General features: G+C 42.1%; 1 protein-coding gene across 5 annotated transcripts; it reads left to right on the plus strand.

Annotated features, from left to right (window-relative positions):
- Window positions 1-456: 456 nt before the first annotated feature.
- On the plus strand, window positions 457-21,590 carry akap11 (A kinase (PRKA) anchor protein 11). Of its 5 annotated transcripts, none has more exons than XM_046403829.1 (12): window positions 457-583; window positions 3,766-3,870; window positions 4,595-4,705; window positions 4,796-4,849; window positions 5,067-5,198; window positions 5,864-6,128; window positions 6,499-10,900; window positions 11,166-11,306; window positions 14,798-14,884; window positions 16,760-16,806; window positions 17,347-17,534; window positions 18,665-21,590. In XM_046403829.1, exons 2-12 carry the CDS (start codon window positions 3,808-3,810, stop codon window positions 18,848-18,850), a joined length of 5,676 nt encoding a protein of 1,891 aa, XP_046259785.1. In that variant the 5' UTR covers window positions 457-583; window positions 3,766-3,807; the 3' UTR covers window positions 18,851-21,590. The 5 variants fall into 5 exon arrangements, 3 of the variants coding, with proteins under 3 accessions (XP_046259785.1, XP_046259783.1, XP_046259784.1); XM_046403827.1 differs by lacking the exon at window positions 457-583 and adding an exon at window positions 845-960; XM_046403828.1 differs by lacking the exon at window positions 457-583 and adding an exon at window positions 892-960 and having other exon boundaries at window positions 14,801-14,884.
- The last annotated feature ends 6,376 nt before the right edge of the window (window positions 21,591-27,966 follow it).

Here is a 27,966-nt window from a genome sequence, read left to right on the forward strand (position 1 = left end):
CCCCTTTTCTTCAAAATCAATATTTTGGTTGGTTTCTTTGTAGTTTGCTTTCCAGCGTTCACCACATGTCAATCAATGCATTTTAGTTATCAGCAAACTTTATTATGCAGTAGACCACATTCTCGATTCACAAGACAGTAATTATTTTGAAGAACGCAAATAACTAATAAGAGCATCAGCAAATTCAGGATTAAAATAAATAAGTACAAAACAAGGACTGTTTAAATGTTATGGAAGAAATGTACTGTACGCCAACATTACCTACTGACATGGAATGCATCAGCAGTGGTATAGGTGCCACATTTGAATAAAACTGTTTGCGTGGTTCAATATTTCTGTCCACAATAGCATAAAATAAAAATCTGCAAAACTCAAAATGCAGTTCGATTGTTCTGGTTTCTGCGACAAGGCGACACATACAGTTTTTCCGTGTGTGATTGATGATGTCTGAAACACTCTTGTTTTCACAGGAAGACGCTAATGCAACGCAGAGAAAATGGGCAGTTTGAGTCACTTTTGAGAATCGCTTAAAAATACCCTGAGAGGATAAGCTGTAGGGTGAACTATCCAATTCACTTTCAAGGTAAGCCAGGCTCTTGGGAAGAATGAAAATAGTTGTTTTACCTGGTCACAAAGACCACAAATCCTGAAAATAACTATTGAGCTACTGTCCTTTCTCTACAGGCAATGACCCTGCATGTTGTCATCTACAGGTCAGATAGTTGAATACTAATATTAATAAGTTGAATACTTAATGAATAATGTTATTCTTTAAGCTTATGAACAAATGTTCCAATGATCTCACCTTAGTTGTTAAACTGGGGTAACCATGGCAGCATTGCTTCACTTCAGGATTTAAGCGTTAGCAAGAAGAGTTCAAAACGGACGAATCGTTATGAGTCGCTCATGAAACCCAGCGGCTGCCGTCAACGCTGCTGGAGTCCGACACAGAGTGCTGAGGTAAAATAACTTGATAAAGGCAAATAGCTATATCTGGAATACACAGCAGACAACAACATATTGCTGTTAGTTATGCATTTGAATATATTTTAACCTTACCGTTAGCTTGGTGGCTAGGTACTAGCGAACGACAATAAGGTGACATCACAGACCGAACCGACTGCGGCCTGCTCTTGCTGCTAGCCCAGTGATTGACAGCCTGTCAGCTAGCAAGATGGTTAATTTAACTGTGGATGAGGGTCGTTTTATATCTTCACATGGTTTGCTATGAAGTGATACGTCTGCATAATGCGCTGCGTCTAGCCAGCAAGTTAACCGTTCGTCTATATGTTAGTGACTGTATAAGGCTTGAGTAGTCGAGAATCAACATCAGCATCCACAGTGTGTGGCTCTGTGGCCTGCTGCTGCGGCGGGTACCAGCCCCACAAGATGTAATATTAGTTATACTAGCTATTCTTCTTCCCGTCCAAGTGGTTGTGTTGCCTTTATTAAGCCTTTGCTAACGTAATAATCTCAAAACATCTTAAGCGCAATAAATTGTAACATGTAGAGAGTGGTGTGGAAGATAACATTCAGTGTGTTGTATGAAAGTTCTCAACGTCAACAAGTGATGTTGGTGATGTTGTTGAACACAATTTTTAGTAATAACATAATTTCTTACATGAAATGACTCCTATAGCCATCTGTCTTTGAGTGAAGGAAGGCTGCCATAAGCAGACACCACCATTCTAGTGGTGATACTCGTACCACCAATTTGCATTATGCTGTTTAAGTGGGTTTGGACAGTCTGTAAAGACAAGATGTGTAAGATTTGTCCACTAACAATGAGAGCATTTAATGCACCAAAGGATTATATTCTGAGACTATAATCAAACTGTGTTTGAGTAGTTCTTTTATTATCTATGGACCAGGGCTGCCACTAATGATTATTTTAGGTATTGTTTTATCTATTATAGGTATAGGTATTGTTTTATATTTATTTTTTTAATGAAATTTTCAGTTTGTAAAATCTTTGTGAGAAATGCTCATAATTTCCAAAAGTTGATGCCATCGGATTGCTTTTTTTGTCAAAACTAGAGTCCAAAACCTTAAGATATTTAAGGCCTATCACAAAAGACAAAGGAAATTATTAATTCAGCAAGAGGCCTGTTTTTAGAGAAAGCAAAGGTGTAAATATTAAAATTAAAGATGTGTATATACTTCATCCTTTGCATTCTTTACCCCTTAAACTAAACATTTGAGCTCTGTATTGAGCATCTTCAGCTTCAAGGTTTGTCTCTATATGCAACCAGCCACATTCCTGTCTTGCTGCTTGTCAACTAAAGAAAACTCTGATTCTGTTATCACTTGACAAGAAAGTCACGTGTGCCTCACTAGAGACTGGTTTGGTATGCCAGTGAGCTGTAAGTTTTTCTCATGTTTTGCACACTCAAAATTTGGTCCACATCAGCTCTCAACCAAACAGTATTTTAGAAAACACAGCGTCTGCCCTTGAGGGTTGTTTTGCTGTCTCTCTTCTAGGATGAACAAAAACAACCCCCAAGCTTAAACTTAGTTACACTTATTTGCAGTTTTTCCTGTATCACGACTAATACCAAATTCACAAGGCATTATGAGACCACAGTAGTTGGTGGTTATGCAGGCCTCATTTACTGTACCACTAAATCCTAAAGCTTACATAAAACACCTAAGGCTAAAAAAGCACACTTGCAAACTACTGTGTGTTGCTGTCATCAGTGTTTGAGATAGCCACAGCTATAATAGATGTCATTGTGCTTGCTTCCCTTGTGAGTGAATTGAGAGGCACTGCATAGTTGAGGTTAGGCAGCAGTTGCTATCCAGTGTTGTTTTTGCACAGCACCCATGAGAAGCTAGGAGGTCCTGGATCACCAGGGAAAGCCAGTGGCATGTACTTTACCACTCTGATTCTCAGGATGTAGGATGGATTGATCAATAGGACCGCCTGCCTGTGTCTAGACTCAACTAGCAGCTTTGGACCATACCTCAAAGGAGAGGCTTGTATTTCTTGGGAAACTTTTCCTTCTTGTACACTGTAAATATTTTGCCTCCTTTACCCACTCTCTCTCATGCTGCTTACCAAGTGTGTTTCCCCTGCTCCAAGCACACACCCCTGTTCTCTTCCCTTGCTGTTTGATCTTTGATGCAGGCCTGACTGTTAAAAGAATATCAAAGAAGCATGGCCTACTATAGCTTATCCTCACCAGCAGGACAAGTCTGGGCCCACTTTTAAGAGCCTGATTCATGTTATTTTCACACAGCTTTAGAAGAAAATGCTGGTGTAGAAGGTTGGCTATAAAATCTCCAGAATTTAGAGCACAAATGGAAAACATGAGCTGTGTTGCTTGCTATGGTGAAATGTTTTTTTTTTTTGTTTGTTTGTTTGTTTTCGCAGGCTTAGGTGCACTGGTAACTGTTGGCTTAGTAAATTGCTGAATGCCACCACAGGTGCAGCGACTTAGAGCTTTGTTGCATGTAAACCATTTACTTTGTCACATCATACTACCTGTTTTGGCATGAAGATGTGCAACAGTACATAGAGACATATTGTAATATCACCTTGTTTACTCAAAGCAATGATGCTGTAAGTGCTTTGTGATGTGATTGTAGCTGTGGTGAGGGGTGAAACAGCAACAGTTCTGTTTTCTTGTACTTGCTGGAGATTATCCATAGAACAAGAGAGTGAATCTCAAAGTTCAATCAAAAGGTTCAGCCATGGCACTGAAAGTGATGATATAACTCATTCGCTCATGCTCTCATTTTGTCTTTTCCTTTTCTTCCTTCCAGGTGAGCAGCCTTTCAGCCAGTCACGTGCAGGTCTCTGTTGCTATGGATGCTTGTGCTCGTATCAGAGGAGTTCCACTTAAATCCAGGGCCTCAATCCGAAAAGAGGTTTGTCTGCCTGGATGCTGCATCTTGTTGTGTGACAATGCAGAGGATTTCAATAATGTAATGTACAGAAGTTGGATATTATGACCCTAAAATAATACCATGATATTTCAGGGTTTTTCTGCAACACTTTTGACTCTATGACAAAATACTGAAAAATATAATTGGTTTAGAACCTACAATAGCTCTGAACTCTTCTCACATTATTTTTTGCTCTCCTTGTACTCAACTTGGTGCTTCTGCTCATGGTGGTCAAATAAGTTTGTTTTGTTGCCCTGTTTTGTTGTTAGGGTTTTCTTGCATTTCTTAAATACTGCTGTTGTTTATTGTACCCGTGTATTAATTCCTCCACCATGGAGGTCGTAGCAATATGTTGCTTTTGCTTTCAACAAGTTGGAATATTGCCATTTATCACAGTTATCTTACATTTATCCAATAAAAAAAACACGATACCAGTATTATTTTGAACAATATATGGTATGACATGGTACTGTCTTACTTGTTTGTCTGATTTGTATTAAGCATGAAAAAGACTGTACTGTACTTAAACTATGTGTAGTTTGCTTGGTAGTTGTTCTCTAATGTATATTTTGAATGTTGAAATTCTGATGTAGTGACTCTTCCTGCATTCATCTTTCATGCATATTATAGTGATGGTCAAATCGGTTTCACATTATATCTGTTGCCTAACCATGTAAATAGTATAAAAAACACTGTGTGTTTGCAGATTGTGCGTGATGGTGGTGCTCAGTGTGTGAAGAGCCTCTTAAGGAATAAAAAGGAGCTGTGCAGCATTGCCCTTGAGCTGCCAGCCAGAGACACAACAAGACTGACAGAGGTTTGTCACACAAACAGTGCAAACATAAGCAGAGCTCACTTGTATTCCAACATGCAACACATTGACACTAGCACTGTTGTGCTCTTTCAGATTAATTTTGTGTGTCTGCCTAGTCAGTGTGAAGGAGAAGACGTCACCCAGCAGGTAGGTTTTCATAATTACAAATCTGAATTATAACACACTGATGGAATCTTCTGCTGACTTTCATCTGTCAAATTCAATTCCGATATGGTAGTAATGGACACAGTTTTATTTTGAGGTTAGCCGAGGAAACAAAAAAATAATTTTCCACTTTTGGCAAGTCTTGCAGTTACCATATGACCTGCAGTCTAAGATGTTTCTTTGTCTTCTTTTTCCCCAGGCACTGACATCTCTGCCAGCAGGACTGTGTGAGCTTCTGAGGTCCCTGCACATTCACAGCCTCAGGAATGATGAGGTTCTGCTGCTCAAAGACTCCCGCAGGCTGGCAGAGCATAGGGATTCTGGGCCTCAGGTAGGTGATAGGCCTTTCATATTGAAGGAATGTGCTCAGTCAGCATGTTGAGTAACGCAGTGAACAAGTGAGCAGAGGGCAAGGAAGTGAACGACAAGGGTAAGAAGTAAGGATGAGCTGCTGTGCAGTTCCCAAGGCTGTCAAGGGATTTTTTCCTCATGAATAATTATTTTCTTAAAAAAAGTCACCAGTGGAGATAAGACTTTTTTCCATAAAATTCTTTTGACAAGTGCTATATGCCAGTTTTTTAGGAAATAAACTGAAACAACTCAATTGCGCTGGTTTGGTTTGGGTTGGTTTTGTTATCCATTTCAGACAGCGAATCCTCCCACATATCTCCGTTGCAGAGTTGACTTGCACTGAGTGATTTGTATTCTGCCCATGCAACAATCAGTCAGAGTACATAACAGTACACTTCTGGCACTCTCCTCCCCTTTTGTGAATTCTGTTTAATTTGCCAGAGCCAAAATCTCCCACATTATTATTCCAAGTACTTGCTGGACATAATTGCTTTGACAGTTTATAGACTCTGTCAGCCCTCTTGGTTTAAAATTGCTGTAATTAACAAGCTCTATATTTTTTTCAAGCAGTCAAGCTTAACTTTAAGTGTTTCTTTTTCACTTTTTCTTTCCTTCTTTATCTTTGCTGTTTTCATCCTCCTTCAGTGTTGGTTAAAGGCAGTGTGTGTGCTGAGGCATAATCCCAGTACAAGCTTCTACCCTCAGGCCAGTGTAGGATCTTTGGTGAGCTTGCTGGGGTCCTACGTGGCAGGTGTTCGCTATGCTTTGGAGCTTCAGGCCCTTCAGAGGGGTACAGCTGAGCCCAGCCAGCCAGAGGAAGATGACACCAACCAGTCAGTTTCATCAATTGAGGATGACTTTGTCACAGCCCTGGAGCATCTGGAGGAGGACGACACAGGAGACAATCCCTGTAGGTTTAACATCTAATTCTTAGGGGCAGTTATTAGCATAGGATCTGTTAAGTAGTGTCTTGTGATCCTCCCCCGAATATAGACAATTAAGAATGACCCAAAAGAAATTTGAACTCTCTCTATTTTTTATACCATCGTAAATTTGTAGCAGGAATTTTAAGTTTGTCAATTTTCTGCACCGGCCCTGATGTTATTTCATGCACTTTTTCCTATTCTTTTGAGCATAATCAAGGCACAGTGGATGAACTGCTTATGTTTTCACTCAATTTTCTTTGGTATCTTTGGTGGATAACGTTTTTTGGTCATGTTTGTCTTTTGTGACATTTTTTAAACCATTTTTCTCCCCCCCCTCTTTCTCCATCTCCTTAGCCGCATCTTCCTATCTCCATTTTAAAAAGCGTGATGTGGCATCACAGACAGTCCCAGCTCACAAGAGAAGAAAGGAATTATCGGGCTCCCGCATTATCATGAGCTCATCTTCAAAGAAGTGTTCAACCAAACATAGATCAGGTCCAGATGTATCTGTCACAGTACAGAGGTCGTCCGGCATGGAATCCCAGTGGACTTACTGCAGTCCTGGAGCTCGCGTCCCTTCGCCTTTGATTCATGTTAGTGAATCTGAAGAGTCAGACTGCTCCAGTCCCAGCCCAATCATATTCTTAGATGAGGTGGGCTACCAGAAGAGCCTGTTGGCCAAACTGGACATACCTCAAGTGCCAGGGGGGCCCAGAGAGCGAGTTGAAGACTCGGACTCTGAAGTCAGTGAATTCTTTGATAGTTTTGACCAGTTTGATGACCTGGAGGAGCTGAGCTCAGAGAGCTGCACTCTCACACTGCCCCTGGATGGCATCAGCGCCACAACCACACAGAAAAAGGCAGATGAATCTAACAACAATGGGTCAGCATCCAAATATGTTTCGAGAGGCAGCTCAACCAAGGGTATGAATCTTCACCGTTTTGACCAGCCCACTCTTCCAGCCAATGTGAAAAAACCTACTCCTCTCAAACCAGGTTCTCCCTATTCACTTCACTCTGAGGTGCCTGACTCCCCTCGACCAGTGCAGACCCCATCTGAGGAGAATGGTGGTCCACTCTTCAGTCCTGTCAGCTCCTCAGCCTTCAGCCCTCTAGTGGACTCTAGTGGAACACTGGGATACTTCTGGAAGACAGATGAGGATGGAAGGGACAGCTCAGAACTACGTAAACCCCAGGATCTCTGCTCTTTGTATAAGACCTACTCAGACTTCGCCAGCAGTCTTTCCAAGGAAATTCTGGGATCTGTGTGTGGTTACCAGTCTGCTGTTGACATCAGTGACAACAAGAATCTCAGCTGTGTCTGCCACAAGGAATTCAAGAACCCTTCAGGCTACCTGATGAAGCTCTCGGAAATACAAGAGACTGTAACAGTGGCTAAGGTGCAGAAGAAATCACAGTCTCTGAAGGATGGCATTCAGAGGTTTGCCGCTGACCTGGTGGAAATGAGTTTGGGCAGTGCCTTGCGAGACCTTCAAAAAGGTGTGTCCTCCTGTACCACAACCTTGTGTCAGCTAGCTGCCAGGCTCACATCGTCTGTATTTCAGATGGCCTTCCATGAGATTGGTATGCGGCATGCCTCTGTGTTGAAGGAGCGAGCAATCAATGGATTAGCTGGCTTTCTAGTTGGAGAGGCTGTGTCTGGGGCGCTGAAAGAGTTCCTAACAGTGAAAAAGCAGATTTTCCATAGCACAGTGACACGTTTTGCTGCAGATCTGGCTGAAGAGCTGGTCTTTGAAGGCATTATGGAAGTGTGTCAGTTCTCCCATCCCTCAACCCCCCTCACCCCTAGTGATTGGTCCTTTGGCCACAGGCAGGATGAAGAGGAGGAGGAGGAGGTGGTTTCCTCATATGCTTCAGACTTGTCTGAGTCTGTTATTCAGGAGGCCTTCATAGAGCTCTCTCAGGCCGATGTTGCCTTCACGAGTCAAGCGGCTATTAGTGTGTCTCTGGACAACATGTGTTATGTCAGTGCCGAGACCACTGGCACTCACACCTGCAGTACCTTTGCTAACCAGCAAGCTGCTGGCTCAGCTGCAGCAGTCCCCGGACCCTCAGGAGAGGATTCTACCTGCACGGTGAAGAAAGCCCTGTTCACTGTATCAGGCATGGCCAGCTGTATTCCTGTGCCACAAGCAGGCCAAGCCCTGTCTCACATCCAGGAGTCTGAGGAGACCTCTCAATGTAAGTCAAGTTTGTCAGATACACCACAGGCCAGCCCCAAAAGAGTGACGGTATCTTCCTCGGACACCACCACATCTACAAAAACTCACCTTTACAGTCATGGAACTCAGACTCCTATACCTGGAGGAGATTCATTGCAAGGAAAGTCCCCATTCCAAAACTTCTCTGGCAACATGGTGGATATGATCGTAAGTGAGGCTTGTGAGCTAATAACTGCTTCTAAGATGAAGAAGAGTTTTGGTGACTGTGCTGATTTCTTAACAAAAACAATTGGAAGTGGAAGGGGTTCTTCTTCTAAGCAGGAGATAGTTAATTATGAGGCTCCAGATTCCCCTTCAAAGCAGGGAGCTGACAGGGAGAGTTTCAGATATGACTGTATGAACTCTGGGTATGTTAAGAAGGATAGTCCAGTTCAGCAAGCAATAGAACCTTGCATCCCTCACATTTCCTTTCAGACAGGCTTTCAACACCAAGGGAGAGCAAGCTGTGAGTTTGACTCCAGGACCAGAGGTGTAGCTGAAACCCATCCTGTGATTAAGGATACTCTTGATGTGCCGGGTGCTGAGGTAGGTGGACAAAGGAGGACATCTGTTCCTGGAGATGACTCAGTTCCAAGCTCTGGCCAAAAATCTGGTGAGACTCCTGGCACTCCTCCTTCTACCCCTCAGCAGCCCAGTGAGGTGTCCAAGGAAAAACAGATAAAACAGTTCTCCAAGAAGCTGAAAAGCAAGCTGGCCAAGGAATTTTCCCCTGCTACTCCCCCACCCACCCCCCACTATCAACCTGATTCTGGCCCAGGTCCAAAAGACATTACCCCTGAGGCAGACAAGGCTGAGTTTATGCTCAAATTGATGAGGTCTCTTTCTGAGGAGGCAGATGACAATGAGGAGGAAGAAGAAGATGGCAGTGCTGGTGGCACTAACAGATGTTTAGAGACAGGGAGTGGCAGGCATGAACCGAAACAGATTTCTGCTCACAGAATGTCCAACAAGGAAGCTCTTCACTATGCTGAGCGGTTGGCTTGTCACATTGTTTCCATGGCAACGGAGATGGATACCCTAGGAGTGGAAGAGGAGGAGGGAGCGATGAGCAAGGGCAGGGAGAGAAGGAGAGACAGTGTGGCTCAGTTCTCAGAGCAGACCTTGAACACCTTGTGGGTATATGCTGGGGAGGTGGCTGGAGAGGTCATCAATGATGTGAAGAAGATGGTGAGCTGTGCCCAGCAGTGTCCATGTCACAGAGCTCTTAGAAGAAGAAGCTTTGAGAGATCTAGTTCTGAATGTTTGCATCACCACTATCAACACCAGTCTCAACCCAGTATGGAACAGAACAGAGACTTGAGGGTAGGGAGGCTGGCCGAACAATGGTCTAATGACCTGATAGCCTCTGTCTTCCGGTCTTCTGCCTCCACTTCAAGCACCATCTCCAGCTCCAGCTCTGACCTGTCCTCCGAGTATCCCAGCTGCGAGAGTGTGACAGATGAATATGCTGGCTACCTAATCAGGGTACTGAAAAAGGAGGGGGGCAGTAGGGAGTTGATTCTAGACCAGTATGCCAGCCGTTTGGCCTACCGCTCCATAAAACTAGGTCTGGCTCATGCCAGTCGCAGGATCAAGCAGAGATCCTCTAGTGCTCGCCTTCACTCTTCCAAGTCTCTGCCAGATGAATGGAAAACTTCTGGCAGCGTGGCCTCGTCTCCAGAGACCAGGGCAGAGTCAGTCGTTTGTACCGCAGGCGAGGATGCTCAGTGTTATTGTCAGGACTCTGAAGAGCAAAGTCAGAGGGAGTACATGGATCTGTTAAACTTTGCAGAGTCTTTAGCTTACAACATCACCTGTGATGTCACACGCAAACTGCATCTTTCCTCAGTACGGTTGCCCAAGTCTCTCACTGACTCTTGTCTTTATAAGAAATCTAAACTTGAAGATATGGCAGAGAATCTCATCAGAAACTCCTTCTCCTGCCCACTGTTGTCCAAGGAGGGTAAGAGCAAGCATTATCACAGTACTGGAAGCCTGTATGACGGAGGCTACAGGAGTAGGGTGATGCAGGTCATTGAGCATTATGCCAGGAAAATAGTTGATGATACTTTGAAGATGAGCTTGGCTTCAATTGGACATTCATCCCGGGAGCATCCGAAGACCCAAGTCCATGACAGACAATCTCACACAGAGAGGTTGTCTGCGGTGCCATCACTGGTGGAGAGGACATGCCGTTATTGTCAGGTCCAGGAGTGCCCGTACTGCAACAAATTTAGCAGACACAACCACCAGTCTGTCTTACAGCGGAGGAAAAGAGGGCCGGAATGCCAGGCAAGGGCTGAGCGGCTCCCTTGCCTGGAGATTCCCAAGATCCACATTAACTTGGACCACAGGGCAGCATTTGCAGAGGAGATGGTGTCCGCAGCAATGGAGACAGCTAGGCGTGAGCTGAGCAACACCAGCCTTAATGCTGACAGTGGTATTGGTCATGATGGAACCAGCTACGCTGAGAGCCTAACAGCTGAGATCATGACATCAGCCCTGTCCAACATCTGCCAGGCTTCCAGCATCAGGTACACACACCAAGACTCTCACTACTAGTCCATATGTTGTCCATGTGCATATGTCCATATGTTCATGTAATGCCAATGGTACACACACATACTGAAACACATATTTAAACAGCTTTGTTTAATTGACTTCAAAAGCTACTGCTATTTACATTTATTGCTTACTTAATTTTACCATGTTTCTACATAGACAGAATTGTCATCATGAATTTGTAAATACAAATATGCATAATTTTTTACATCCTTTTGTCTCCTGTTGTCTGTTTAGCTTTCCAGGCAGGGATGCCAATGAGTCCTCTGTGTCCCACCAGCTGAGTGTGGGAGATGACAGTCTGGGCAGCTGGTCTAACCTGAGCTTTGAGGATGAGCACCCAGATGACAACAGCAGTTTCCTCCATCTCAGCGACAGGTACACAACCGCTAGCTTTCTCATAAATAGCGTGCCAAATATCCAGTTACATGTGGAGCACACTGCTTCTTTAGAAACAAAAGTAGCCAACTTTCTGTCATCATCAACGCGCCATCAGAATAAAGTATGAGCCATTCTTAACTTCTCTTAGTTGTATAATTCGGAGCCAGAAGAAGGCTTTCTGCTATCAACTGTGTGACTAAAGACATTTGACTTCTTGATTTTTGCTGAAACATAACATTCTGCTATCTTACGTACTTTGAATATATGCCAGTGTGTAAAATACTTTCAAATACAAGATTTTTTGCATCTTTTAAGGGTGTTGACAGTAGACCCTAATAACCAGCTGAACATACACAGATTTTAATTCCTACTTTATAGGTCATAAATTCATCACAAGTAATTTCTAGTAATTATATTCAGCTCTATATTCCAGTGCTGCAGTCCTATAAGTCGAGGATTTTTCTACCCCCTATCTTTTTGTCTAAAATCCACATCTTTTCTCTCAGAGTTAGATTAGGAATTGAATTGTTCAGATGCGCACCTAAATTAGTAGATTTAACCTCCACAATTCTTACGTGACAGTAGTTCTGATAATATAATCTATTGAAGCAATGCAGACTTTTTTCTTTCTAAATTTATTTTTCTCATCAACCAGATATATATGGCAATGAAGTCTAAATGAGTCTTTCCCAAGGGAGAGTGCTAACTACTGCACCACCGTGCCGACCTTAGCACTTTTATTGGTGATAATAAACCTCCTGCAATGTGATCAGACACAGGAAGAGATTTTTTGAGAGATTTCCGAGACACTATACGGCAATATTTATTATAAGACGACAGCTGCTGTTGTGTGTCATCTCCCAGGAGCCCAGGGTTGCCTTTTCTGACAGGATGCCATCAACAGGTTTTGTCATTTGTTGCTCCTGTCCCAACTTGTTTGAAACATGTTGTTGGCTTAAAAATCAGAATTGACATATATTTAGAAATATCTATGAAGTTGATGAGGTAAAACATTAAATATACTGTTCTGTCTTTGTGTATTTATGTTTTACAGAGCTTCCCAATTTCTTCTGTTATTGAGGTTGTTCTGTACAATATAGTGTGTTATATATTATGACATATTCATAATATTTTGAAAGGTAACATAGTATGTAATGTCATATTTAAAGTGGCACATGAGAGGATCTAAGCACTGGACTTCCTCTGTTGAATTCTGTCGGGACAATGTTGGTTTATTATTTCATGGGGTAGTTGACAATTTCTGTGTAGTCATGATCTCAGGTTATGACTTGGTCAGGCCATGTCATTTTGTGCTGTTTATCTCTTCACACACTCGTCAGTACAATAACACTCATTGCTATTGTTGGACCAGTTTTAGCCGGAGTCCCCTTTGACTGAGTCTGATTGAGTCTTTCCCAAGCCCAGCATCAGGGACAGCGAGTGGTTTTGGAATCTCATTTATACTTCATTGCCAAAATGTAATTTCCTCTGATTTCCTCTGAAGTGTTGCATTTTATAGCTCTATGTTGTTGGAAATTCCATGTGACTAAGTTCTTCTGAAAATGTTTTAGAAATACTCTACAGGGAAAAGGGACCAAGTAGTAGTGTAACAGAACTGACTTTTTCTTCTTGCGGCGTTTCCCACAGATCGACAGTGTAACTGTGGGGACCACTTCATTCTGCTCGCCTCCCTTTTCCCTTCAGTTCCCTTCTCTTTCCCCGCACATAGACACCTGTAACACGCACACACCCCTCCTCTTTCTGTTTCTCTCTGTTAACTCGTCAGTGATATGCTTACCTCCGATTCCATTTTCAGAAGAGCAGGTGAGCTGTGTGTGGTGGAGGCTTGTTGTTATTACCAAAAAGATCCAAATTGGCATGTTAGCAAATGACATTGCCCTAACCAGATGGCCTTACAAACTTAAAACAATGACACGAGTAAGCCTACGTTAAGCAGTAGAGGTCACACCGCGATGAGTGCATTTACAGGAGGGACGTTGGACCAGATGATGTCTCGCTCTGTTCCTCTCTAAAGCGTGTGTGATTGTCCATAGAGGGAGGGGTAGAGCAATGGGAGATGGTCCACTAGTTTTTGTAGGGATCCAGCAATAAACATTTTTTTTTAAAAAGCCACACACATGATGGGGAAACACATGATGGTGTTTGTGTGAGAAAGAGAGAGAGAGAATCAGAACAGAGCAAAAATGTCCAAAAATAAAACGCTGATATAGTGGCAGATGACCACACGTAAATGAATGTATGGGAAATCCTGTTCTTGGATGGGCATAATTACTATTTTTGTGTATATGTATTTTAAAAAAAAAAACGACAGAGAGTGGTACCAAGTGAGTGAGTTTTTCCTTTTCCATTCAGATTTTATCCATATGGTGGTGTCTCCTTTATACTATGACAGTTTTCCTGAAATTCAAAAATCACAGCATATCGCCTTGATTACACATGTCACAGTAAATCAAAGTATATTGAATCATAAACCCTGTATCATGATAAATATCATATAGCCAGATTCTTGCCAATACACAGACCCAGTCTCCAGTCTCTGGGAATTACACTGTTGACATTCCTGGAAGAGGTTGTTATTGCTATGGAAGCAAAACTGACAACGTTTGAGATTTTTTCCCAAGATACTGAAAGAACACAATGTGTTCACAGCTAGTTATTTTGGCCATCAGGGCCAAGTTAATGTATCATAATATTTTCGAAAGGTGTGTCTGAGTGCTCTCTTCACTTTGGGCAGTGTTTCTACATGAGGAAAGTCCACCATGTGTAATTCATTAGAGACTCTTCAAAAGTCTGCTCCAACCATTTCCTCTCATCAGATGAAATATCAGGAAAAAATTACTTTCAAGGGCTTATTAAGACTCTGAGCACGATAATGGACGAAATCATAAAAGTTCTCATCCATTTGTCATTTGCTCAATCCACAGGCAGAAAGAAAGCTGTAGCTGAGGTAAGGCAGATTAAAGAAGGTATTTTTTGATGCCTGAAATGTTCTTCCCTGCAGCCTCACTGAGAGTGCTGCATGCCACAGTATTCACATTCCAGCCAGCAGGCTAATCATTGACTAATTACAGAGTGTTTAGGTTGTTCTGCTTCTGTTGCCAGCTGGTTGTCTTGGTGGAAGCCGCAGGATTAGCAGGATTATGTTAGGACAGGAATGTAATGATCTCTCACTTTAACAACAAATTGTCTCAATCACAATTACAGATGATATAATGGAAAAAAACTGCACCATTTAGAGAACCCTCCTCTGTTTTGAACCTCACCTGGCCTTAAAGGCTTATTCTGAATACCAGAAATGGTCATCAGTCTGAGTTTTGTTTAGTTACATGACAGACATGATCATGATAGCAAATGGGACGACCTGCTTATTACATTCTGATATTTGTTCCATTTCAGTAGCTCTCATGCTTATATCTCCTAGCCTCTATCAGTGTTTAAGTTGTGTATTACCTGCCTTCTCTCTCCAGCAGCAATGGGAACAGCAGTAGCTGGAGCAGTCTGGGCCTGGAGGGGGAGGCTTGTGAGGAGCGCATGTCATTCTCTCCCTCCGACAGGTTGGTCAGCAACTGGTTTACATGGCTAATCTTCCAGAATGCACCTTAAGAACTGGGGGTTCACCCAGAATGGGACAAAGGTTAAGCTGAGTTATTGAATTTACTGTGAAGCCAAGAGTAAGGAAGGAAATGTGTAACAGATCCGCTAAATTGGAACCGGGCAGCCTCTTCATCATATGAAAATGATTTGAAAAACTGTACAATGATATTTTCATTTATACTTTGTCTCATACTCAGAACCACCAGCCTCTTTGCACGACCACAGTGAAGCTCTGAGAATAAATAGGCTTGTCATGGCATATGTTTGTTGATGGTAATGTCAGCATGCAGTGTTTTTACTTTTACCTTCATGTGATTTGTTGCTCCATAGGCTGTTCTTGCCGCCCTCCCGCGTTAACACAGTTTAGACCCACTGATAGGTTCACGTATTAGTCCTGCAGGTGTTGCCATCATGGGCCCCAATTCAATTAAAAAAAAAATAACATACTTGGAGGGATATACTGCAGCGTTGACAAGTATAATCCATACTGTCAGCCATTTATAAACACACCATTGTTTTCTCTGGCTGTTGAATGTTTTTCTGATTCCATCCATGCTGCTGCTTGTTTCGACTTTTAGCAGTGCAGTGCTATCAGTCAGCATGTGAATCAACATGAACTTGTTGGAAACTCCAGTATCGTTTGAGGTTGAGAGTCTGATCAGCAAAAAGCCAAAAAGCTGCCACATTTGCATTCCCCTTTTAAGAAGTTTTAAGATGTTTTCGGGACAGTTCTCACATGTCACAGCGTTTGAGTGTTTTGGCCTTTGTAGGCGGTGTTGCAAAGTGATTAGCATGAGTGTTTACTGTAGTATTATCTTTTCATGTTTTTCCTGTCAATGTGATGAAGTAACTGGATTTGTCAGGTACTTAGTTCACTGGACTCGACATACTTACATTTCTTCTGTTTTCTGAAGATTTTTTTCTTATCACCATGCATACAATTTACAGTAAAATGGATTTGAGACATATCACCCACTCCTTCAATACAAGATAAAGTCTCACACAGTTTAGCAGATGTCTAGTTCAGTGCCTGCCATTAGGTGGCAGGTTTCTCACACATTCAGGTCTGTGGTTTAGTTACTTCTAATCATGACAATTAAAAACATGTTGAGATATGTTAGAACAGGCTGGTCAAGGCTCCAGTATGTCACTGTATTCTAGTTTCTATTGAACTTTCATTAAAAAATATTTGGCAACTGCTGCAAATACACCGGTGGGTTTGTGCTCTTGAAGCACTGCCATTGATGGCTGCCCTGTCTCTGTTAGTTCTTAGTCCTCCTCACCACTGCACTGATAATGTCACTGTTGCATCATGATCCTGTTCATAAAACCTGTGAATGTGAAAGGCTGTCTTCTGCAAAGAAAACGATATCCTCATATCGTATTGAGCAGAGTCTGAGTGTCTGTACCCTTGGGCTGTGTCAACAAGTCTATGATTAACAATCTTATAAAGTGGAGAAATGACTGTTTACCTGTTGGCACGTCACACAGCAAATATTTTCACAATTGACAAAATGGATATTGAGGGTTTTTTGTGGTTTTATTTTTTGCTCAGAATGGAAAAATCAGTTTTCACGCTGATCACAGTGTACTCTTAGTCACTGAGTCTTAATTGAGCACATTGAAGCGGGAAATTTGCTGGAATGAAGAAAAAACACTGATGGGATGTTTGCAGTGTAGTTCATTCAGTGTCTTTAAGATGTCTTGTGATATCTTACTGTGCTGGCTGTTGTCTTAATTATGCTTATTGTCAGCTGTGTCTCTTAGCAAACAACAAGTATCTCCCCAATCATTTCCCCCTTTTTATTAACCTGTGTGATTTTTCCATCCAACAGTGACAATACTGAGGACAAGGAGACTGAGGTCAAAGAGGAATCTGGTGGTAAGGACACGCCTGCAACCTCACCTTTGGAGGAGGCTGTAGTAATGCTAGGGTTTTTTATTTCAACACAAACTACACATCAGAGGGCTGTAGGGAAAAGACCGGCCCCTCTCCTAATTCGAGGTCTTGCTCTTTCCACTCCTTGAGATTCAGAACAGTTGGCTTTGATTCGGGGTGGATGTGCATGTCTGTCTGAGTGTGTTCTAGCTGGGGATTTTTACCACCCCCGCGTTCTGCCACACTAATGCTCATTCATCCACTCCACTCCTTCATCATTCTGTGTTATGTGTGTGTATCAAATCGGAGAGCTTAGGAGGTGGGGGGCTCCTCATTGGGTCTGTTCTGCTGTGGGAGCGTGGGAATCTGGCATAGGGCTGGGGTGTCTGTCTTTGAGATGTACTGGATGTGCTAATACGCAAACGGCTCATGTGTCACCAGTGTTTAGAAGGGCTAGTCTCCTTTATAAAGTGGGAAAATGCGTAATAGAAAAACATGCAAGGATTATGAATCTTGAATGAACAACATGTATCTGTGCTGCAGGGACTCTCTGTGTGGACAGGACTAAGGTGCAGTCTCCCAGGACTGCACTGGTCATAGTGAACTCAGGCATCTCAGGCCCTCAACACGTGACCCTGGACCTGCAGCTCAGGAGCATGCTGCAGTGGATGGCAGCTTCCATGGCTGACATCCCCCAGATCCAGCTGAGTCCTGACAGAGAGCTCCAGCAGGTGATTGCCTTCAGTCTGTTCTGAACAAACTCATAACCTTCGTTATCGTCTCAATCAGGTTCCCGCTGTCTCATCATCGTTATTATTGTTACTCAACACGAAGACTTTCCGTGACCAAGTCAGGTTGCTTTGATGAAATTCATCATGTTTTCCGTGAGTGTCGTCGTTCGTTGTAAAGCAGAGGAATTATGTGTTGTGGTGTCCTGGTTTCCACTGTACTGGCAGTGTTTAGGTCACTTAGTTCAAGTTTGCATTTGTGTTAAGACTGCTTGTACTGGCAGAAGCTGAACTTTTTCAACTATTTATCCATTACTTCTAGCCATCCATATCAGCCAGTTTTCTATTACTGAGAGCTAACTGTTTGAACTTATTACCTATAGCTATTTCAACCATTTATCTATTAATGTAGCTATTTGTATTAACCATTTATCCAGTTCTTTTGGCTAACAAATGATTATTTGATTTCCCAACCCCAAAGACTCTTCCTTTACACAAAGGCAGCAGATCTGAACGTTTACAAAGCTGGAACCAGAAAAAGTTTGGCATTTTTGCTTGAAAAATGACTCAACAATTAAGTGATTTTGTTAGTTGGCAACAACCTTTTTGCACACTTGCTAACTGCTTTATATGCACTTTCAATGCTAACACACGACATTCAGGTGTTACAGCTCAGGATATTGTTACATTTTCAGTCAAGCTGTCTTTGCAGTTTTTGATGCACTCAGCAGTTTCTCTGTACTTCCTGGAGCTTTTAGGCGACACCTCTGTTAAAGTCACATTCTTGGATTTCTGGTAGAATTGATCCATTTCTTCAAATTCACCTGCTAGAAAAAATTTTCTCTAGTCCCTACACCTTTTTTTTAACCCTTCAACATTTACCCACATGCCCTACTTTGCAGTACACTTTACTAGTGGCTCATTTAAAGCAGTTGTTTCGAAAGTGTCTACTGATTGTGAAATCTGTTCAGGAAGTGTATAAGCCTTATGCTAATCACGTGGTAACAATGGTTACAGATATGCATGTCAGCATTGATATTTTCCCTGATTAATTTCTTGGACTGCTGTATGTATGCTATATACTGAACTTCCTTTTGATCACTGAAGTAAATGATGACTGTGTGCCCTTTCAGCTCCCAGCAGTGGTCCAAAGACTTCGTGAGAGGAAATGGAGGGTGGGAGAGCTGCTGCACACACTGCTGCGCTATTGTGAAGATAGTCAAACACACAGTCAGTCCCAGGCCAGACAGGAGGCACTCCAGGCGGGCAGAGAACTTCACAACATCCCCCTCTTTCAGTGGCTCCTTGAGCACACCTAGGGCTTCTCCTCTCCTCTCTTCTCTCCTTAGTTATAGACGGGGCTTTGCAAACTCCATAACTCCTAGAGGGTGCCATACCAATCTGATGACTGTGGGCGGTGTGTATTTTGCATTGCATGCTGTGACCAAGAGTACTTCTGTTGTATTTAATTTGTCTGTCCACCTTCTGGTTTGCTGTTGATGTTCAGTATTCATCGGGCTGCGTATATCACATATGTTGATTTAGTGAGCTGTCTTTTCCGCCCACCTCCATCTCTGAATTAAAGCCCTCACACCTTGCTGGCGCTGTGCTTGAGCTCCAGAAAGTAAAGGAGAGAAGAGACAACCATCCCATCTGTCCCAGACAGAAACTGAAATGCAATGAGTTGAGAGTAGGAGAATGTGTTTTTTGTTAGGGAATCCCCATAGCTGCTGGGCAGATGATGTCATCACACCCACAGCTCACCTCTGCGGTGATGTTTCCACATGACAAGAGACCAACTGTGCGCATACATATACACGCACCACACCCTTGTATCATCAGAAGGAATCCAAGATACACTGACACTCATCACCATCTGACACAATTGTTCCCCAATGGTATTCCTTTATTGTATTAATCAACTCACAATGACTGTGCTTCATTCACATTTTGTTCCAGTGAAGTTTTTCTCTGGAGCACTGACTAAGCATGAGATGGTATAATGTACCCTCACATTAAAAAGATATAAAAAGATGTGCTGCCATAGATACAGACTGACAGGACACTGTTGTTAAGTTGTAAAACCCATATCTTCAGTAAAGTGTACTATGCTGTCTTTTTTGATTGATCAAAATGGGCCATTCATTTGGTGGTAGAATGATAAATATTGCTTTGATGAAGTTGCCTCTTGCCAGTATTGGTATTTCTGTGTTATCCAATACTGTAACACTGCTTGTCTAGCCTCAATCTCCTTTGTTTTCAAACTTAGTAAATACTTAGAGTGGATGATGTTTACCAGGGCGGTCGGTATTAAAGAAGAAAAGTCTATTTTTTGAAGGTAGAGGCTGTCTAATCATATATGAAATGCTGCTCAAAGCTATCAAAAGAAGCCATGAAATTGGCTCAATGTTGCCAAATGTAGCTTATAAGGTGACTCTCCTCTCCTCCAGTCAGTGAATGGTCCACTGGTCATCTGTGACAGTGGACCGCGTCCACTTAGGGGGAAGATCCAGTGACGCAGATAGTGGATCTTTTCATAATTTAAGACATCCCTATGGTCTGCACCTCCAAAACCACAAATTTAACAGAGTGTACATTGCTCAAGCCTGGACTCACACATCTTGTCACCCACGCTTCACAGTCACCTTGTGGAATGAAGAATTCTGAATACCACAATTTCCTAGCACTAACCAGCACAGCACTGACCCCTCTAACACACACCCTTGTTACTCACCAACCCCCAGTTTGACATCCACATGCACAGCACTACCAGCTACTTGCTGAGAAGCACTTTTTTTTTTTTTTTTTTTTTTTTTTTTGATTTGGCAGGGGAGAGACTGGGCATTTCCAGCCGTGCCCACAAACCTCTCTTGGCCTTCCTTTGTGAATTTACTCCTGGCATTAAGAGTCTGCTCTGGAGTCAGTTAATGTACATGCACCGTACCCCCCCATCTCCCCATCTCCCCATACAAAAATGATTGGGATATGTTTTGCTCTTGTCATATATTTATTGTGTTTTATTTATAGGTGAGGGACTGAAGGATGATATGATGCTGCAAGGTTCTTAAATTGATTTCTGGACCTCCTTTGTGAGTTTGAAACACTGTACTATACCACTGCCTCGCATCTAATATAAACCAAGTATTGGTGGTGGTGTTCACCTGCATGGCTTAATCTTTGACTTTTAAAGCTCAGCATTGTTCTTCATCCTAATGTATAGACCCACACTAACTGAGCTGCAGTGCTCCCTCTGCTGCCTCACAGTATTCTATAGGTCTGTGCAGATGCCTTGTCTGTTACTGCTTAATCACCAGGCTGCCAAATGGCTGTATAATCTTAAAGGTGTTTGTCCTGTATGATTTGTTTACACAAATGAATATATCACAAAATCCACTATTTTTTAAGAAAAATACACCCAGAGTGATATAACTTGCTATTAAAAATAATAGCAGAAAAGAAGACGGCAAAGTATTAACCTGAGTGAATGCATCTATTTTGGTTTACATTAAAGGAATGTATTAAGAGTCATGGACATGACACATGAAGAGAGTGCATCTGTGTACAAATTCTTTCCCAGTGTGAATGTTTAGTTTTTGAAGTAGGACTTTCCCAGGTTCTTTCCACTGCCCAGCCCCCTCTACTATTTTACATTCCTGTGCATCCCAAATGACCTATAGTGCTATATTGTTGTGTTTGTGAAAGCTGAATGTGTACCTGCAAAGACTCAGCTCCATTTAGAAGCATATACTGTAAATCTGTTTTGTTACTGTTGTTCCCAGTGTTATGTTCTGCCTCTGTCCAAACAGACAGGAAAAGAAAAGCGAAAAGAAAAAAAAAAAACAAACTCCATTAACTTCTTTATTTTTCCTGCTTCCTTGTAAAATCCTGCCAAATGAAGATATTTAATAAATTATGTAAGTTATATAACAGTGAATTCACTACTTGTCCTCCCTAGTGGCATTGCTAAATAGTTAACACGTTCTACACTTGAAGTTAAAAGAAACTAAATTTGTTTATGTTAAAGCTTGGTGTGACAATAAAGCTTTTTCGTGTCATGTTGTTTTTGTGTGCCTTTAATGAAGAGACATCACATTCTTATGTTACCTTCACTTTGTCAAGGTATAGTATTACAGAGATAATCTATCAATTCCTAAACATAGAAAATATTTTTTTTGCCCAATAAATAAAATGACTGTGTTTCATATTGGATATTTTGCATGCAGGAACTGGTGATAAAGGGTTTAAGGTCGATTAATCGATCAGTAGATGAACAGAAAATTGATCCACAATTAACCAATTAATCATCTAAATTGTAACAACCCCCCCCCCAAAAAATGCCAAATGTTCTCCTTCTCTTAGTTTAATATTTCAGGCAAGAGTGATTTGAAGACAGCTCAACACAGCCTAGTGAAAATAATACACCATACCCAAACATAGCATACAGCATAAGGTATACTATAATGTGAAAACACCTTGTAATGGCAATAAACTTCTCACACTGCAACATGATCCAAGTTTTTTCTTTATGTGCTGCCAACTTCTGTGATAAGGAAAAAAATAAACGTATGCACTTTTATAAGCTCCACAGCAATACATTTGGGTGACAATTCTTCTGTACATTATTAACATTTTGAGTCTAGGACTTTACCTTGCAAGTATCTTTACTACTCTTTACTTTCACCAACCACTGATCTCCTTACACACTCACTATAGGTTAAATCAATCAGTTAAAACTAATGCAGTTATGTCACAAATAAAAATAATGATGAGGCCTACTTGCAACCCTACAGCCAGTGATTATTTCACTGCAGCAGATATGTACCACATCAGAAAATAGACCATATCGATGTCGGTCTTTATCATCAGTGAAATACTTTAATGATTTGTCTCCTCAACATTTTGATGGTAGTCCTGTTTCTCAGTTCTGCTTGTAAATGAATGACGAAGGCTGATTTAGGGTGGGTCTCCTAGAGATAACAGCCCTCCATTAATTACAGAAATTCTTCCAAACCTATTAAAAGGCTGTCACTTTACTAGCCAAGGTTGGTCCATGTCCTTACTGTTGCTTGTGCTACAGGTGCCAAAGGAAACAGAGGGAATGTGTACCTATTAAAGCTGGTCTCAATAACAGTGCTACAGTTTTTGGTTATGCCTGGATACAGCTGCACAAAACAGCTATTGTTGCTGTGTGATTAAATTATACCACACACGCACAGATATATAATTAGGTAACGTTTGCTACAATGGGCAGTACCTGTCAGCATGCAGCTTTCTGTGTTGTGGTTGAATGGAGGTGTCTGTCTGACATGGAGGGAGAGAAAAGAAGAAAGAGAGAGGGAGGAGGGAAGGTGGGAATACCTAATTGCAGGCTGTATAGTGATACATGAGGCAAGGAATGTGTCTGACAAGCACATCTCTGATCTTTTGAGCAGCAGGAAGCCTGCCGACAGACAACAAGAAGGCTTCCAGGCCAACCACACAAGGATATGGTTCAGCCTGTGGGGGACTGAGTGAAGTCATCCCCAACAGCCTTCAGGTAGGGGATATGTGAGATACTGTGTGGAGACGTATTCCTTTTCCTGAGCAACATGACAAATCTTAATCCCTTAGTGAGCGCAATGAGCAAATCTGTGACATTTCTTCTTGAGCTCAGAGATTTGAGGCAAAGGTTGAAGCAGATGAGGCCACCTTAAAGTTTTAATCACATAAAAAGAAGAGACCCAGGGACACATAAGAAACAACTAAAGTCACATTTGTATTTTTACATATTTCATTTTCTACTTGGATGTTTCCAATGCATGTCAGGCATTTTTCTCAGGGCTGGATTAGTGCTATCAGGATGAAAGTGTGCTTGCACTCAGGCACGCAAAGGAGCAGCAGAGAAATAGTAAAAATAAAGTGGGAAAGTCCTCTTGCTAACAGATGTGGGTACAAACCAAACATGTGGGTACAAACCACACATTTTTCACTGTTTATTGAGCAAGATATTTCTTTTAAAAAAAAAAAAAGAGCAGGAATAATGAAATATAAAGAGCGGACATGATATTTTATTGGGATTTCATTCATATGACAAAACAAAAACCCCTATTGTGCCAAATTTTCACGACCAAAGTAGCAACTGTTTTCAAGAGGTGGGATCAAGTCATTATCTTGCAAGTCCTAAGTCAAGACTTATCAAGAATTAATTTAAGAGTTAAGACCTGCTCTAATTGAAAAGTGTCATGAGATAACTTTTATTGTGAATTGGTGCTATATAAATAAACTGAATTGAATTCAAGACCCAAGTCCCAAGTCTTGAGTCAGGTCCCAAGTCCTAAACTTTTGAGTTTAAAACATTGGTGGGTATTACTTTGAACACATGATCTTAACATTAGTTCAGAAAAGAAGGGAAATAATTGGTTTGTGACACACCATTTAATCTTTGGGTTTTGGGGGAGGTATTAAGTATATTCAAGTCAGAAAGGCTCAAGTGCAAGTGATGTTACAGATCACTGGTGTTGGTCCATGTCAAGTTACAGGTCTTTCTTGATTTTGTCAAGTTGACTTTAAAGTCATCAAATTTGTGAGTCAAGTCTGACTCAAGACTCCAGACTCAAGTGGTGACTCAAGCCTGCACCTCCATTCTTTCGTCTTGTCTTCTTGTAAAGCTCTCAGTGGAACACTACTAAATCCAGCCATGAATTTTAGCTCCAAATATGTTTTACGTTATCATGGCATGTTAAATCTTTTCTGGGTCCTGGGTTATCAGAGAAATCATCCACGTCAAGTGCTTGAGTAACAAGGAGTGACCCGTTGTACGTCAGATAATACTTAAATTGGGTGCAGCAGAGAGAGAGAGAAGCCTGGGTGAAACTTGGTCCAGAGGACATGACCACAGAAACCCTAATAGAAGCTCAGACATAACATCAGTGTACCACAAATCAGACGCTTAATTAATCTGCTGTGAGCCACAGATTACTGTGCATGAGCACAAATACATACATGGCAGTTATTGTACAGAAAATCATCAGTCAGCAATATAGAGAGACAGACAGGAGCCCAGTAGGACATCACCCTCAGTCTGTTCCATAGTGGTGTGGGCTGATGTCTACACCCCCTCACCCCATCACTCACCACACACACACACACACACACACACACACACACACACACACACACACACACACACTGTCTCTGACATCAGAAAGGATGGGTCCTGGCTTGGTGTGTCCTCCTGCTGCCTCCTCCACTGTGTTGATCTGTGAGTCGCTGACATCATCCCCCTCCCCCCCCTCCCCCAACAGCAACAAATGGCTGGGTTGTTGGGAGGGTCCACTGGATGAGGGGAGAGGAGATGGGGGGTGTTTGAGTCAAGCCCATGGAATCTGTTATATACTGTACTGGGCTTTGTGTTGGAAAGGGGAAAACCAGCTACATCATCCCTACTAGTGGCCCAGATTGAAGAATATCTCCATTGTTTTGCTTTTCTGATTGTCTCTTCCTGATGCATCTGCTCTTCCTTTCATCACCATGGTGTAATAGGTGTGAGCGGTTAATAAGCAGAGGAAATGAATCACAGAGGTGGGTCTGAGGTCATGAAAAATGACCGACTGTTCTGTGGCATGCAGAGTAATGAGGCACTTCCACCGTTTTCAAAGGCTAATTCATAAATGAATTTTCTCCTGGAACTTGTGAGCTTGTGATTACTTTTAGGTGGAGATTGCAACCCTGGAGTCCAAAAACCCCACGATCAAGCTGTAAAAAAATGAAAAAGTTTATAGAGTGGAAAATCTAACTGTTCAGTTTTTTTCTTTTTTTTTCCCCACTTTGTGTCCAACTTTCCCGCCGGATTTATGAAAGAAAGTGTGAAAGAGTGTATCAAATGTGTCATTTCACATCATGCAATTCCACCACCTGCACCTTGATGGGGATTTTAAATATTTATGTCAAGGAATTTATTAATGCTAAGCTACTTCATGAGCCCTTTATTTCATCATGGTTTTGTGTTGAGAACAGTGGTTCACAGCCTTTTGTGTGTGTGGCTACTCCCACAGCCCTGTCAGACCCCTTCATTTACCCCACCCGTCACGTTCCCAAATCTGTACATATGAATTGTTTTTAGCCACATACTATTTAACAAATCAGTATGTGAGTAGTAAAAGTTCGGGTTGTCAGTATTTGGTTAGGTTAATGTTCTTTTTAGTACTACCTGGAGTGGCAGAAGCTGGACAAATCAGTCACAAACTATTTACCTTTTAACTCTTTCAACCTTATGTACGAACTCTTTCAATGCTACATCCATTACTATTAGTAACCATTACTACAGTTTATCTTTTACTTTTCGCTACTGTTAACTGTTTAGATTTCTCTGCTTGCTTTCTAACTTATTTTCATGCATTCTGTGTGTGTATATTCTTAATTGAAATTTCTTTTCAAATGATTTAGTTTATCTTGCCATGTACACACAGACAGCTTTAGAAGTAGGCTACCCCCAAAGGGAAGTCCTCTCTGATGGGAATCACTGATAAAGAAACTTAAATGTGTTGTTTTTGCTGATGTCAGGGTAACAAAAGTTGTGGTAGACTTCCTTAGTCCTGTTGACTTTATGAGTGAGGCCACGGCTAATGAAATATCCCACAGAATCACCACTGGGGAGTTGGAAACACTCATCTTTCAAAACGTGAGCTGAACACTACCCATGACATTTCCCTGCTATTGTCTGCTTGTTTCCTGGAGTGACCACATAGTGATGCTGAAACTGTGAGCATGTGTGTATGTGTGTTTTTGTGTGTGTGTGAAAGTCAAGCAGCTTGGACAATAACTCTTTAATTCCCAGGGCAACAAAGAGCTTGGCACAATGAAAACTATCATCGTGGGAGCGAAGGGATGGAGACAGCGATTAAAAGGGGGGGGGGGGGGGAACTAAGAGATAAGAGCTTGCATCCGAGGGAACAGCTGAATCATGTTGAAATTATGAGTGTTTATCTGAAGATGATTGGAAAGAACCAGAAAGATTGGATAGTGGGCGGAGGGGAAATATCATAGTCAAGAGGGTCTGCTAGTGTTTCCCAAACCGACCGCTCTGTTTTGACTCTTTGGTGATTGGAAACAGCAGTTGGAGCTTGGTGTGGACCTGGTAACATGGTAAATAATATTAGGTATTATCTGTGAACATTGGTAGTGAGCCTGTCTGACTCACAAAAACAACAAGCATCCCACAGCTGGTGCAGACTGCACACTATTGCTCCCACCCTGGAGAAAAAGAAAACAGCAGAGGGAGGCTTTCACTGTTTCATTGCTTCATCAAGTGTTGTGTCTCTGATCATCTTTTGTCTGCTTACACCCACTGCTTTATTGACTCAGGTGTGTGCGTAAGTTTGGCTTTGACAGGCAGCACATGCATGAGGAAACATCTTGAGAAATCATCTTTCACGATGACCTCACGGTGCTTCCTGCACACACACACACACACACATCCACCTTGGTGTGGTCCATGTCTTCACTTTGATGTGACCACAGAAAGGAAGCAAAGGTCAAGTCTGGGAGATCATGACATGGCTAACTGAATAAGAGACGTCTCCTGCTGATGTCATGGTGGGTCCTGCCCTGGTGTTTTTCCTTTTCCTCCTCATCCTCCTCCTCTTCCCAGCCCGGTTCAATGGCAGTCAAGCTGGCAATGAATTTCCTATTGTAGGAGCGAATGCTTCACAAGAGGGATGTGGTTTGGAGATGAACGAAACTCAAGAGGTCATCCAACACATCAGATTTACACAGTGCTCTGCTGATTTGCTCACGTGCACCTCACTGACCAAAACCACACCCTCCTCCTTCATATTCACCCCCTGGGCTGATATATACATTCGACTCTCATTAAAGAGTGAAACAGACCCCATGCCAGACTACCATATTTAACACAAACAGAATGAGGGATTCCTATAGCTACTTTGCTGCGTCACTGGAAACTCTTACCGGTTCCCACTGTTAGGGTGAAGTGTAAGGATGAATCTCCTGTTTTTACAGAGAACACTGTTTGCAGTGTGATGTAAGATGGAGAGATGAGAGGGAGAATGGAAGCTGCTGAGCAAAGAGGAAGGAACACAGGATGAGAGGAAATAGGAGGACCAGCGTAGTGCTGACAGACTGACTGTTTCACTTTTGGTGAGTTGGGGGACGACATGTGTTTGCATCAGTCTCACGAGGAAAGCTTGGCATCATGTTTCTGCAGCTGAGTGTGTCCACTTGGATTTGTACACTACATATGTGTTTTTCCATGCAGGCAAGTGTGTGTGTGAGTCTGTAAATTTTTAGCCATGTTTGCAGCATGGGTTGAAGGATGGAAATGTCAGCCAAAATGTCATGAATGCACACACTGTGCATTTTAATGCGTGCATAAGGCACAGAAGTTTAACTTAATTAATTATTTAAATCAACTGACACACTGACCTGACAGGATATG

This window comes from Scatophagus argus, chromosome 11 (genome assembly GCF_020382885.2).
Source record: "Scatophagus argus isolate fScaArg1 chromosome 11, fScaArg1.pri, whole genome shotgun sequence".
Lineage (NCBI taxonomy): Eukaryota > Metazoa > Chordata > Actinopteri > Scatophagidae > Scatophagus > Scatophagus argus.